Source organism: Rhineura floridana, chromosome 11 (assembly GCF_030035675.1).
Source record: "Rhineura floridana isolate rRhiFlo1 chromosome 11, rRhiFlo1.hap2, whole genome shotgun sequence".
In the NCBI taxonomy this organism is placed as follows: Eukaryota; Metazoa; Chordata; class Lepidosauria; order Squamata; family Rhineuridae; genus Rhineura; species Rhineura floridana.
The window spans coordinates 13,084,558-13,099,132 of NC_084490.1; the positions used below are offsets into that span (position 1 = coordinate 13,084,558).

The 14,575-nt window shown below is 46.3% G+C and overlaps 1 protein-coding gene across 3 annotated transcripts in view; it reads right to left on the reverse strand.

Annotated features, from left to right (window-relative positions):
• Positions 1-14,212, reverse strand: part of TEP1 (telomerase associated protein 1) — a 58,033-nt gene extending 43,821 nt beyond the window's left edge. The window contains exons 1-11 of one of the 3 annotated variants that reach the window (XM_061590500.1): positions 13,667-14,212; positions 10,414-10,701; positions 8,992-9,309; positions 7,015-7,167; positions 5,770-5,904; positions 4,527-4,688; positions 4,200-4,355; positions 3,427-3,513; positions 3,070-3,182; positions 768-925; positions 246-355 (exon numbers count right to left, since the gene is read on the reverse strand). In XM_061590500.1, the coding sequence (XP_061446484.1) occupies positions 246-355; positions 768-925; positions 3,070-3,182; positions 3,427-3,513; positions 4,200-4,355; positions 4,527-4,688; positions 5,770-5,904; positions 7,015-7,167; positions 8,992-9,309; positions 10,414-10,701 (1,680 nt within the window). In that variant the 5' untranslated portion in view covers positions 13,667-14,212. Of the gene's footprint in view, positions 1-245; positions 356-767; positions 926-3,069; positions 3,183-3,426; positions 3,514-4,199; positions 4,356-4,526; positions 4,689-5,769; positions 5,905-7,014; positions 7,168-8,991; positions 9,310-10,413; positions 10,702-13,120; positions 13,362-13,407; positions 13,466-13,666 lie in introns of those variants that run through there. The other 2 variants (XM_061590503.1, XM_061590502.1) reach the window with 2 other exon arrangements.
• Between the last annotated feature and the right edge of the window lie 363 nt (positions 14,213-14,575).

Below are 14,575 nucleotides of genomic sequence, written 5' to 3' on the forward strand. Positions count from 1 at the left end.
TAAAGGCAGAACTGACAATGGGTTGCATCCAACTGAATTCTACTCATAGCAGACCCATTACAATTAATGGACCTAAGTTCATCATGGGTAATAATTTCAATGGGTCTACTCTGAGTGTGACTTAACACTGGCTACAATCCAATAATCCTGGGGTAGAGAGACAAATACTCTGAACAAGTTTAAAGCAGGTTCCAATGTTCCTATCATGGCTTTGCCACCCCCCACCCCCCGTGCAGCAGACTCACCTTGTCCTCCAGGCGCTTCAGTAAGCGTTTGTGATGCCGCTCGCTCACACCAGTCCGCAAGATGCTGCGCAGGTTCCGCAGCATGGCCATGAAAGGCAGCTTCCCTGCATCTGCAAAGGCCCAACAAGAGATCCTTGTGGGTGTTTATTTGGGGCCAAAGTCAAAGGTTCCCAGAACAGCTTACGTGCAATCAGTCATGGCACAAAAAGAAAAAAGGGCAGGGAGGGAAGAGGAAAAAAGAAAACTCAGGTGCAGATTCTTTAACATTAAATAGTATTTCTTACCATGACCAGCTGGAATAAAAACAGTTTAGGATCAAGGAGGAGCCTGATGGAGCTGGTCTTCTCAGCAGAGCTGACTGAACAAGCCCTGCTTCTCCCAATGTTACAAAAATGCTTATCAAACTAACAAATGTTTTCTCGACTTGCTACAGATTTGAAAAGCAGAAGATTTTGTGATGCCACTTTTTACTAGATGGGGCGAATGCAGAAAAAGACCCACATCCTCAACTCTCACACCTACCAATCAGCTCTTCCCAGACTGCGGCATTGTTCCCGTGTTGGCTCAGCTCCCGATCCCAGGTTTGTGGCTTCGGCAGCTTCATGCGAGTGCCAGCCAGGCTCGAGTCCCAGGGCCCGGGGAGGCGGCTTCGTGAGAAGGCGTGCAAATCCGAGGGGTACCTGGAGAAGGTGGCAGAAGACAGCGATGTAGAAGGGGGGCCGGCCAAAGATTGATTGGGACTTGCCAGCCTAGCTAGTATGTGCTGGTTGGTAGGATTCTTGCAAAAATATTTATTATTTACCAGGGTGGGGGCTTGCCTCCTGCACCATTAGTGCTCTGTTTCCCCTGCAAAGCCAGGCAGACGGAGCTCTGGGGCTCGAGGGCGCCTTTTAACAGCTTGCCCGAGTACTCAGTCAGCTGACCCCTCCGAGGGCCAAACTCTGCCTACCAGGCCTTATAAAGACCCAGCCTCAGAACTCACAACATGCTTCTTAGGGGGAAGGGCTGTGGTAAGTGGTACAACACCTGCTTGATATTCACAGAAGGTCCCAGGTTCAATCCCCAGCATCTCCAGATAGGACAGGGAGAAAGAGAGGCTCCTGTCTGAAAACCTCAAGAGGTGCTGCCAATCAGAGCAGACAGTCCTGAGCATGTGGACCAGTGGCCTGACTTGGTATAAGGCGACGTCCTACATTTACTTTATCCTCCCACTTAAAGCCCTGCTTCCTTTTTCCAAATGGCTGCCTTTAGTCTTGACCTCTGCATGGTTCTGAGTTTCATCTCTGCCTCTGGCCCTTGCAGTTGCCATTTTCTGCTCTGGAAGTCGAACCCTCCCTGCTCTGGGCCCTGCCTGCAGTCCTGGCCCAACACCCTAGAGTTCAACCCACGCCAAGGGCCCCAACAGGTTGACCTTCATCTGACCCTGCCAGGCACTGCCAATTGAAGAGACAGATTAGTTATGCCTGATACAGATTGGGGGGAGACGGACCCGACTTGCAGCCTTCCGGATGTTGCTGGACTCCAGATCCCATCAGCTTCAACCAGCAGGGCCAATCTTGAGGGATACTTTATTACTTATTTGTTTATAGTATTTGTACCCCACTCTTTGGCCAAAAAGACTCCCAGAGTGACTTACATGCAATCATAGAACAGCAAAGTTGGAAGGGGCCTATAAGGCTGTGGAGTCCAACTCCCTGCTCAACTAATCAATTAATACAAGACAGTTCCTGTCCACAGGCTTGCAATCTTAAAAAAAAAAGACACAAGGGGAAAGGAGCCAGGAGGGAAGAGGAAAAAAGCAAACTCAGTAGTTCTTATAATGACCAGCTGTTATAAAACCAGTTCAGGGGTAGGAGGTGCCTGACAGAGTCGGTCTTTCAGCAGAGCTGACAGAATGAGCCCTGCTTCTGATCTCTCCCACTGAGGCGATCTGATGGCATGGCTGCCACCAGGGGACAGTTGAAGGAGAGGAGGCCTGGTGAATGAAACCTGCTTCCCATCTCTCCCAACGGGAGTTGTCATCCAGCAATATATGGAAGTCCACAGATTCTCCCCTGTCCAAAACTAGCCTCCTCCTCCCTCATGCATGCACAGTATTGCAACACAGGATGCCACATTTATGAGCAGGGACAGGGGAATCAACTGTCATCTGCCCCAGCCAATGTGGCCAGGGGTCATGCACGATAACAGTCCCACCAACACCTGGAGGGCCACAGCAGATTTCCCCCATCCATTCATGGTGGGGGGAGAGCATCACCTTCATGCACTGCTTGATTTTCTCCAAGGCACCTGTCAGAAACAAAGCATCTGGCTAGAATCTAGATGCCCCCTTGCTCTTGCTGAGCCAGGAGATTCTTCTGTGCAGCCAACTCAAGGGAAAACTCTTGGGTTAAAAGGGCAGATTTTCCAGGCCTGTTTTCAATCCTATTAGGAACGTAGGAAGCTTCCTTTATAACGAGTCAGCCACTGGTCCCTCTAGTTCAGTACTGTCCTACATCAGGTGGGGGAAAAACCCATTTCTGTGTTTCTGAGGTCAAAGAATGCACTCTTGCTTTACACATCTGAAAGACACTGATGGCCCTGTGGGATTCTAGATTTAAAAAGAAAAGCAGAAGCAAGCATGAAGATAGCCAACCCGATGTATGAGATCAAAGCAATGGCAAGCTTACGAGCAAATTACAGTCCCGAGTCCTCATGATTTCAGAGAAAAGCTTTGTTTGCTGTTTTAAAAAAATCCATGGGCTTCACTTATTCAAGCCTCAGAAGGCAAAAGGCTACCGTGGGCCAGAAGGTGGGGTTTCAAGTGGTATCCAGGAAATCTCACCTGCATCCCAGGAGACTCATCACGTGCTGGGACGGCTCACCAATGTGAAGGCGCTGGACCAAAGCCTTCAATGAGAAAAGATCCTTGGAGGCTTTTGGACGCTCCCTTCGAAACTGGCGGAAAACAATGACAGAAGACTTGAGAAAGGTCAAAGCCACTTTGCGTCTTCACTGAAGCTTTTTGAAAGGGACAGAATCACACAGTGTGTGACACACCCCTTTTCCTTGGAGATCTGAATGCACACTTCAACTTTTCCTGGCCCAGAACTACCCACAAACGTAGACATCAGTGTTGTAGACAGGGTACAAAGTCCCCCTTCCCACCTGTCTCTACTCCCCCCCCCGGTAGTTCTTATACCTTATTCTGAAGAGTTTTTAATTTTGCTACAAGAGGTCGATTCCAGGCAAGTGAATGCTTTTCACTATTAGAGACTCCTGGTCCCGGCTGAGAACACAAAAGTAACACACAATTACCACACAAATAGATCTCAGTGCATGGACACTAGACAACTTCCACAACTAAATGCAGATACTTGGCATTATGTATAGAACAAGCTTCTATCAGCATGGAGTCTGTACTTTTACAGATGAAAGTTTCTGGCCCTTGTGGCCACAAAACAGAAGATGGATACTGGATTGGAGCCACCACTCCCTCAAAAAAAGGTACAGGATTAGAAACAAGAGAACAAGACATTTCTGTTTTTTCAACTCAGTGTTTCCATGTTCCATATAAGGATGTTTCAATGACCAATTCTCACATTTTACATGGGAGAAGCTTTAAGACTAGTTCTTTCAGAAAAGCATGCAAGTTCAGCCCTATAGCCGCTTTCAGAACCCTGGCTCCAAACTTCCCACACCCTGAAGATCCCTCCTGCCTACTTCCTCCCTATATGTAGACTGTTTTTCCTCCCATCATAATTACATCTCACTTCCCTCACAGAACCCACAATAACAGTATTCTTCTGCACAAAACCTCCGCTGAGTGCTTAGAATGTTTGCAAACATTCTATGACATCACAGCAGGTCTGCCAATAGTGGGGAAGGGAGAGAAGCTGGGAGACAGCCCACGTACAGTCTATATAAAGAACAATGAAGTCTTAAAATCAGAAACTCTGAAATTGAAACGTCCACCTTTTTGATCTTTGGCCGACGGGATTTTTTCCCTTGGCTCTTGCGGGTATTGTATTTGGCCAACTGGTACACATCAAACTGCCGGAACTTATCAGCCATTGCAGCACGGAGGCAGGAAGGCATCGGAGCCAGAGCTTCTCCTTCCCCTGCTAGGATCTGAATATAAAGAAACAATATTGCCATCTGACCACTAGGGGGCAGCAAAGAGAAGCAGGCCCATATTCTGGAGTACCGCTGGAACTCTCTGTTGAAGGATTCTGAACAAAGCTGGGCAGACCCTGAGGTGGCAAATGGAAAAGGAGGCGCATGTGTGTGTTCTATCCTTACCTGATAAAGCCTGGCCACCTCCTTCCAGTCAGAGGGAAGCTGCACGGTGTGGCAGAAATAGCGGCGCAGATATGGGCGGCAGGGCAGAAGGCGGGAAGATAGCGCCAGGAGAAAATTGGCTGTGCTGCGGATATTCAGTTCTTGGCGAGTGTACAGGGCAACCTAGGACAGAAGGAGACAAAAAGCACAGAAGAATATATTTAGGAGAATCCAGGGGGTTCTGGAGACGTTAAAGGGAATGGTAGGACACCATTATCCAAAGATGAAGAAGCTGATCTGGATCTTTTCCTAGAGAGTCCCCCACCCCAGTTGTCCTCATTCACATCCTGTGTTGGCCATGCATCTCTGGTTCTGCAGTCATCTCAGTGCACATAAAAGGCTAATGGCATCACTATTGTGCCAAACCTTACACAGAACACCACAGTTTTCATTACACAGGCATTGCATCCAGCAATTTCAAGTCAGCACTGGAAGTTCTAATGCAGGTGAGCTCTTAGAAGCATGCATGGGTTCCATATTTTGCAGATGCACGTTTCTGGCCCTCATGATCACAAAACCAAAGGACTGAAAACAAAAAGACACTGTTCAATACGAGGATTTTTTTTTAAAGTCCTTTAATTTCCATATTCCATCTATAGCTTAAGAGCTTTCAAGTGCCAATTCCCACCTCTCACATGGAATACAATTTCAGAAGCAGTCTATTTTAATTTGGTTATTTGCCAGGGGTAGTTGTTGCTGCTGCTGTAGAGAAGCAGCATTCCATGGCCTGGGAAAGGAGATCCATCTACCTGAACAACCTCCTGAGATTGTCTAAGAATCATCATCATCATCGTATTGGCAACAAGACTGCTACCAGCAGTTGGGGAAATCAATCACATTCATGCAATTGATCTATGAAAAGCACGTAGCACAGGGGCCATTGCTCAGTGGCAGAGCACCTGCTTCGCATGCAGAAGGTCATAGGTTCAATCCCAGACATCTCCAGGTGGGGTGAGATAGACTCCTGCCTGAAAACCTGGAGAGCTGTTGCCAATCAGCATATGAAGACAATGCTGAGCTAGACGAGCCAATGGTTTGACTCAGCATAAGGAAGCTTCCTATGTTCTTCAAACACGCAAGTTTTGCCACAGCCCACTTTTCCAGCCCAAATGGCCCAGGATGCAATCCATAACGGCTGGCTCCCCTTGCAAGTCTTTGGATGCAGCCCTCAGAAATCTAGGCTCCTGGCATCTGCCCCTCGTACCTTGAGGATGAATTCAGGTTCCAGCTCTGCTAAGCTTTTGCACACATGCATCAGCGCCTCTTGCAGCTCACTGGGAGGGTTCCCAAACTTTGGCCCTTCCACCAGGGAGCAGCAGGCCAGGCTCACCAACATCAACTAAAAAAGAAGAAAAATTAGGGGAGAAAGTCTTAGGAAGCACCTCTTAAGAGCTGTCCGCAAAATCCAAGATTCTAGTCCAGTGGACTTCACTCGCCGCAACAGACACAAAGACATTAGACACACAGTTTCTAACAAGCCACTCTTAAAATCTGGATGGAATGCTGGAGGGCCGACTTCACCCAGCACTGAGGCCACATCCACCCCATACATTTATTTACAGCACTCGCATACCACTTTGACAGCTGTGGCTCCCCACAAAGAATCCTAGGAACAGTCGTTTTTAAGGATGCTGAGAACTGTAGCTCTGTCAGGAGTCTCTTAACTCTCAGCACCATTAAACAACAGTTCCCAGGATCCTTGGGGGGAAGCCATGACTGTTAAAGTGGTTTGAAGGTATAGTGTGGATGTGACCTAGATTTAGGGGCAGGCGACCGCCTTGGGCACCAGGCTTGGTTGATAGGTGCTGGGCTCAGGGGGTGCCATGCCATGGGCAAACTATCAACTCAACAGCTGAAATAAAAAACAAATCTAACAGTTAATTTCCATGTATATATCTGGCAATACCCAGCTGCCTGGCAAGCGTTGCATTACATTCATAATTTTCTGGAAAATATGCAACATCAGTATCCATTCAACAAAACAGTGTGCGTTCCTACTAGGTCTGGGCAGATCTGGCAAATTTCTTTTTTCTCAATCTTAAATTCAGCCCTCCACATTAGTTTGCAATTTTTTAAAAAAAACCCTCATGAATATTCATCAGCCTTTTAGTGCTAATTGTGCCCAACAGACGTGTTTGTATGGAATTTTTGCCTAATGTACATGTTTTTGCAAAGCTATGTTCCCTAATATAATGCATTTATGCGTGTTATTTTCACAAATATATGCAGTTTTATGCACTCTTTATCCTAATACATGCATGTTTGTATAGATTACCTGGCTCGAGAATCGCACTGCAAAATTCAGAAGAAATAAGGAATTTTGAAGGATGGCTGGGTTTCAGGTTCGCAGATTGTTTCAGGAAGTGCAAATTGGGTAGATTCAGCTTTAAATGCTAACTGAATCGAATTTCTCCACCCCCAGCCTACCACCACTATCACCACTTCTCACTTTTTGTTCTTTCAAATGCTGCTCCTCGCTCTCCAGTGGCATCGCCTCTCCAGAGGGGTCCTTCTCTTCAGTTTGCACTTTCAACTGGTCTTCGGGCACGCTCAGAACATATTCTGGCATCTCGTCAGCTAAGTCCACTTCATCCCCATCCTCCTGCATGGAAAGAAACCACACTGTCCCTTAGCCAAGCTGAAATTACTCTTATCAGCATGAGGCACTACTTATTTTCTAGGCGTCTAGTACCAAGGAGTAAAAAACAACTCAAGAAGTTCTCAGGCACAACAGCCGCATATAATAACAGCTATGCTCTGCCTGGAACCCCTAAAAACCAAGAGCATCCAGAATTGGGAATGTTAAAGTGTGCGGGTGTGTGGCGGGGGGAATCACCATTAAAAGAATGCAAGCAAGACCTAAAAGTGCTACAACAAAATGTTGTAGTATGGTGTTCCTGTTCAGCCACTCTGAAACCCTGGAAAGCAGCTGCCAGTCAGTGTAGACAATGCTGAGCTGGGTCGGCCAATGGCCTGACTTGGTATTAGGCAGCTTCCTATGTTCCTGCTGGATCAGGCCAAAGACCCATCTAGTCCAGCATCCTGTAGCCCTTTAGACATCCTTTTTAGTGTGCATTCACGATGCTATCGGGGCAGTCATATGCATTCAATATTGTATGTGCTTGCAAAAGTTTGGGTGGTCATATTGCTTCGTTTCCAATCAGTGTATAACTTGTAACTTCCTGCTGAAATCCTGTTAACTCTTCATTCATAACATAAATATTGGGTCAGAGGGAGGCTGTCCTGCTTTTGTTGCAGTTGGGACTATAGCCTCTCTGGAAAATAATGGGGTAGCATTGGGGAAGGATTACAGAACACACGTAAAGAACAATATCCAACAGCCAACGTGCAAAAATTATGCCATACAGAGACGAACTCTGGACTGTGGCCAAACAAAACACAGGCATAGTTGTGCGTGAGTGGTTGGCACATCAAATCACAAACTCTAACTGCATCTCACCATTGGCTATGCAATTGCAACCACAACATATGATTTGCCGATGTAATCATGAAGATGAAACTGCTGACTTATTAAATAGGGTGTTTCGTTGCCAATGACGTCAGATGAGGGAGCCTCTGCCCATTTTTCAATTGCAGGGGTGAAGCTGGACATTTTGCTACCCAGGGAACTCAAGGCCACATCTGGCTTACACTGCACAGGCATGGCTTGTAAACCTTCACCCAAGAACAGTGGCAAAGATGCATGGATGACGACAGCAGATTATCCTGCCTCCCCACCACCGACAGTTTGGCTCTAGCTCAGAGACTAGAAACTTATGGCCTTCCCGATGTTGTTGACTCCAGCTCCCATCAGCCCCAGGCAGCATGGCCAGTGACGATGGGCGTTGTAGTCCACAAACATCGGGTGGGCCACTGCTTTGGCTTCTGGTTCCAATTAATGGAAGGAAAATTCACATTTCCATAATTGTCGAGACCAGTGGCTCGCAAATTGTTTTCTCCACAGACCGCTTGAAAATTGCTGATGGTCTTCGCAGAAATAGCAGTGATTTTTTTGCCTGTTGTAGCCATTGTAATGGGCTGTGCTAGATGCTGTATGATTTTTAATTGCGCTTTATTGCTTCTTTTATTTCTCATTTTGTACTTTATAGTATTACCATCTGCATTCCACAGAACACAAACTATAATACAATAAAGTACAAGAAATAAAAGCAGCAGTAAAAATACAGTGAAAAACCAGTATGACTAAAAATCAGTATATTGCAGACGCAGCCCACACTCTGTGAAGCCCTGGCCTAGATGTCATTTCCACTATAAAGCTGAAAATCTTATCTCATTCTTTTTTTACCCTGCCCAGCCCATTCTTCTCCAGCCAATCAAAGTCACTGTTGCTGAAGTCTCTGTCACACAATCTCCTGTTGCCATGACTACACGGCCTTTATCGGTCCCTCCCTGGTTTCAGTCTTACTTGTGGCTGCTCCAGTTTGGTGCGGGTTCCAACAGCCTCATCCTGGGCTCCGAAACTTGGTGGCAAACCCAGGTACATCTGGCCACAGATTTTTTCCTGAGGATCCAATCGGGAAGAGAACTGCACAGCCAAAGGTTTCAGAGAGGCCAGCCATGGGGAAGAGGTGGCAACAGGGCGCAACAGGCGAGCTCTGGACTCCTTCAGCCCCTTAAGACCAAAGTGGGCAGGCTGTTTCAGGAAGGAATTCTCCAGACCCAGCGGGATCGGTTCAGAGAAGGCGGAACATGGCAGAGGTTTCTTAGCTTTGGTTGCTGGAGGCTGAGCAAAAGAGGCAATAAAGGCGCAATTAGCAGTGGGAAACGGGTGTCCATACCATATAACACATGTACAGTCTGAACACAAATGTGCTGCTGTACAACCCCACAAGTGCACACCCTTCCATTCAAACACCTGAATATGCACAGAGATAGCTTGTACAACATGATGTGCACGCAAGCCTAATGTCAAGTAGAATCCAGGAACTCAGTTTGCCCTTACATTCTCCATGCAACTCTGACTTCCCTCAGCTGGGGACAGAACACTGGGGTGGGGAAGGAAGAGGAGTGGCACTCTGGCCGGCAGAGCAGATCTATACATTCAGATGTACTGCACAGTACAGATTTCCTGGGATTGTACTACTGCCGAAATGTTTAAACATTTTCCCCACATGAAAATCTCCCTGCCCATAGTAGAGATAAGCAAATCTGTCAATTTTGGTTTGTCATTTTCCCAATCTTTAACTCACTTCTCCACATCAGTTTGCGACTTCTTATTTTAAGAAGTCCCCATGGCAATTTGTCAGCATTTTAGCCCCAATTTTGCCTAACATACACATGCCTGTATGCAATTTTGTCGTAACAGACACATTTTTGCAAGCAGTTTTCCCTAATACAATTCATCAATGTTATTTTCACTAATGTTTTCATGCATGCTCACTTTACACACGTATATGCCTTTTTTGTGCACATTACCTGAAGAACTGCCCTGCAAAATTTGAAGAAGTGTGCATTTCAAAGAATGGCCGTTTCTGTTCACACATTGTTTCAGGAAATGTGAATTAGGTTGATTTGTCTTTAGATGTGGACTGAACCAAAGTTTCTCCCCCACCTCCAGCCCATCACTGCAGGGAGAGTGTTCTAAAATAGTTTTCCCCCACCCACCATGGGGACAGCACTCCAAAAAACTCTGCCTGTCACCTAACACGGTACTAGGGATGGGAGAGAAATCTGATTCGCGAGAGAGCCCAACGGTAGGCGGAGCCAAAACCAATGAGAGGCAGAGCCAACAAATTCTAGTTTTGTCCCCATCCTCCTCCCTACTGATTTGTACAAGGGCAATACTGACAGCTAGGGCCACCCTCTGGTTACTGGACTGGTTACTTACCTGTGCCTGATCAGGAGCTAAGCTGTAGCATTTGCAATCCAGGGCGCTCAGAATATACCGTGTTGTCAAGTGGCCTGGCACAACTCGGCTCTGCGTATCGAGAGGCTTCAGCGAAGCCAGCCATGAAGCAGAAGGCTTAATGGGATGCAAGAGTCGGGCCCGGGATTCCTCCAGCTTTTGGAGGGCGAGGGGAACAGGAGAGCAAGCATGAAGCAAGGGTGTCTCCACACAGAGAGGGGCAGGGGAATCCATGGACTTCTCAGCAAAGGTAGCAGGCTCCTTGGACATCTGCAGAGATTTGGGGAGGGTAGAGGGGGGAAAAGGACACAACTTGGTACTCAACATAAACAAGGTCTGTACAGATTGGGACCAGAGTACATGAAAGATCATCTCATCCCTTATGTAACCAATCAATCATTGTGCTCTGCGAGAAGAGGCATCTTGCCGATACCATCTTATTAGGAGATCCATTCCACAAGATGTCAAAACTGAGCCTTTAATGTGGCTCCTACCTTTTGGAACACCCTCCCATTACAGATCAAGCAGTTATCTTCTCTACTGTCTTTTTGGCACCTGCTAAAGACAATCCTCTTTCAACAAGCCCTCTAAACAGAGATTTTTATCCCAGTCAGTATCCATACTGGATTTTAAAGTTATTTTATATATGCAGTGGTTTTAACTGTTTTTACATATCTCCTGGTTTTTCCCTTGTCTTGTACATGCATTTAACTGTTTTTATACATGCAACTGTTTTATATAAGCTTTTGATGTATTTGCTCATTTTGAAATGCTTCATACCAAGCGATTTATAAAGGAAATAATAACTGAAGGGCAGTGCAATAAGATGTTAACAAACCAGAATATGTCTACAGAAGGCCAACAAAAGTGTCAAGGGACTTGGGGATGAAGTCCTATGAGGACAGGCTAGTATATTTAGGAAAGGGACAGGAACTGCACTGACATACGTTAGACGGATGAACGACTAATGGAAAGACACCACGCAGGCAAATCAGGATGAATGCTCATTGTCATATAATTGCCCCGCAAACAAATGCTCCACAGAGACAGGACATGGTCTAACCTCTGCCTAAACTTTTTACAAGCAAATCAGGACAAATGATCAAGAAAAGATGGCCTAGAAGAGCACTTAGCGAAGCAGCAACCAAAAACATATACAAAAACCTTAATTTAGGTGGCCTAGCATGCTTAAAAGTATGGATGCAGTTACTCAAAAAAGGCTTACCTAATTAGGTGGATGAATTTTAATTGATTCAATTAACTCTGCATACGTTTGCATACAAATACAATAACTCTAAAGAAATTCACCAGTTTCTTAATTGTTTAGATGATGCATGCTTTTATCATAGCACCATCTCCAAAGAGTCATCCCTTCTCATATACATGAGAACAGTAAATGCTTCTTCTGAAAAGGTGGATCTGTGAGAACTTGCATTACATACAATTAACCATTTATAAAATCAGCTGCTAAATACTGATAAATAAAAGATCCAATTTTAGTTGATTAATAAATCAACATGTTTAATCAATTAGATGTTGATGAAGCTCGGAGGATGATAACAAGAACTAGGGCCTTCTCAGTGGTGGCCCCCGAACTGTGGAATAGTCTTCCCGATGAGGTGGGCTTGGCGCCGACGTTGCTATCTTTTCGGCGCCAAGTTAAAACCTTCCTCTTTTCTCAGGCATTTTAGTCTATTTTAGTCTTTTAAATATGTTTAACTGATTTTAGATTTGTGGATGCCTACATACATGTTCCTTGCACTGAATTATTGGATTTTATTATGTATATTTATATTCCTCTGTTGTACACCACCCAGAGAGCTATGCTAGTCGGGCGGTATAGAAATTCAACAAATAAATAAATAATAAATAAGTCATAGTCTGAGGTGTATCAACTAAACTTTGTAACAGTAAAAATTAACTCAATATTAAGTACCAAGTAACTGTCAATCATGGAACCAATTACCTAGAGAGGTAGTGGGCTCTCCAACACTAGAGGCATTCAAGAGGCAGCTGGGCAGCTATCCGCCAGGAATGCTTTCATTTGGATTCCTGCATTGAGCAAGGGGTTGGACTTGATGGCCTTACATGCCCCTTCCAACAGTACTATTCTATGATTCTATGTAGCATCTTTGCACTCATTGACCAAAATAGTGGAAGGCAGGAGCTTAATACTGAGCAATCGGGGAAATTATTACCTGCACGTTTTTTAAATTTTTTAATCTTTTAGTTCTATAGTATGGTGTCATGATATATATATGAGTGTGCGTATACATATAGATAGATAGATATAAATATATAAATATACAGATAAATAAAAATCAAAGGAAAATTAAGGAAATGAGCCTGGAATACTCCTGAGAACTCAACCCTAGACAGACCCCCACTTTGGGCTTTAGTTGGGGCCCACATCTAGAGCAACAGCATTCCACGCTGTCCAAACGTCCGCTGGGCCACACTGCCTTGCACAACCTCTCCCAGCCGAGTTCACAAAGTTCCTCATGCCTCCTGATTAGCGTCCCTTGTTAATTTGTGGCCACTGCCTCTTGCCAGTGTGGAAAGAGATTGCTTTCAATTCCTGCATTTCATTGCAGTGAGGTGTCTACCAGAAAGGAGCGCCCTCACTATCCTACCCGGAGCCTTTAGCAAACAAACGCAGTGCATGAACACTCAAAGGAAGCGGCCGTACCTCGAGGCAAGCCTCTGGTTCATCTAGGTCGGCACTGTCGACACTGATTGGCAGCGGCTCTCAGGGTTCAAGGAGGAGACTCTCTCCAGTCCCAGCCCTACCTAGAGACGCCAGGGGATGAACTTAGGACCTCCTGCGTGCAGAGAAGACGTTCTTCCTCCGCTCCCTCCCCGCTGCGCTTATTGTTCCTTACTAGTCGGCAACCTTAAACCCCACCCTGGTTGCGCAACAAACCATTGAGGCTTTGGTGCTTGCAGGAAACAAACTTAACGCAAAAGAAAATAAACCTTGCAAAGGTTCACAGCGATTAGGAGAGGCTGCCGCCATTTGATGATGATGTTTGCCACCCACTTGTGGTGATCGCAATCTCGCACGCTCCTCCCTCCTACCAGGAAAAGATCACCCCCCTCTCCCAGGAAATCTGATATAGGATCAAGGCGGCAGCCGGCTCCACTCCAAGTAACCTACACCTTTACTCCCCCTCCCCACTTTTCCCAGGCGTGGAAGGCCCACGCCGACTTTGTTTTTAGGGAGATCGACGCTCACCCGCAGAAACGAAGCAGCCGCGGCAATGGGAGAAACTGCACGCCGGCAGCCAGGAGTTCCCGGACGCGGAAGCACGAGTTGCGACCGCAGCACCGCCCAAAGACACCGAGTCCTGGACTTCGGCCAAGAGGCGCCGCCCAGCTCAGCCGTCTACAAGCGAAATTGCACGCTCCTCCGGAGGGACCCAGACGTCCTGGCAACCGGATTAACCCCCCCCCCCTCTCCGCTCAAGCTCCTGCAGGAGTGCCCCGGGAAGAAAACGACCTGGCTCCTAGTTTTTAAAGCGTCTCATTTCAAACCGTTAAAGGAGGCAGGAGAGCTTTTATCCACTAGCGTAGAAGGTGTGAAAAGAACCCATGAGCTCTAGCTCTTTAACCCATAGATGCCGTATCTCCAGGGTGCTTGCAAAGGAAGGGACGTGGAAGACTTGGCTCCAGCTTTGACTCGGGATCGTTTCAAAGACATTGAGGGGCTCAGAGAGCTGAATTTAAGAACGTGAGAAGAGGTCTCCTGGATCAGGGGTTCTGTTCTCCCAGTGGCCTATGGGAAGCTTGAAAGCAGGAGCTGAGTGCAATTTCTACTTGAGGCAGAGCTTGGAAAAGTTACTTTTTTTGAACTACAACTCCCATCAGCCCCAGCCAGCATGGCCAGTGGGCTGATGGGAATTGTAGTTCAAAAAAGTAACTTTGCCAAGCTCTGCTTGAGTGCCCCCCTCCCATTAATATGTACTGTTTGTCAATATTTGTGAGTACTAGGGCAACTGCCCTCCCCCCAAATTCTGAATACACTCACAATGCCCAGTCAGGGGAGTTATACAGAACTCCATCTTTAACGTTTAGAAAACAAGAGCCAGAATAGGGAATCTGTTTCAGAACAAGGGCTGCATTCCCTTCTGGTTAATCTTCTAAG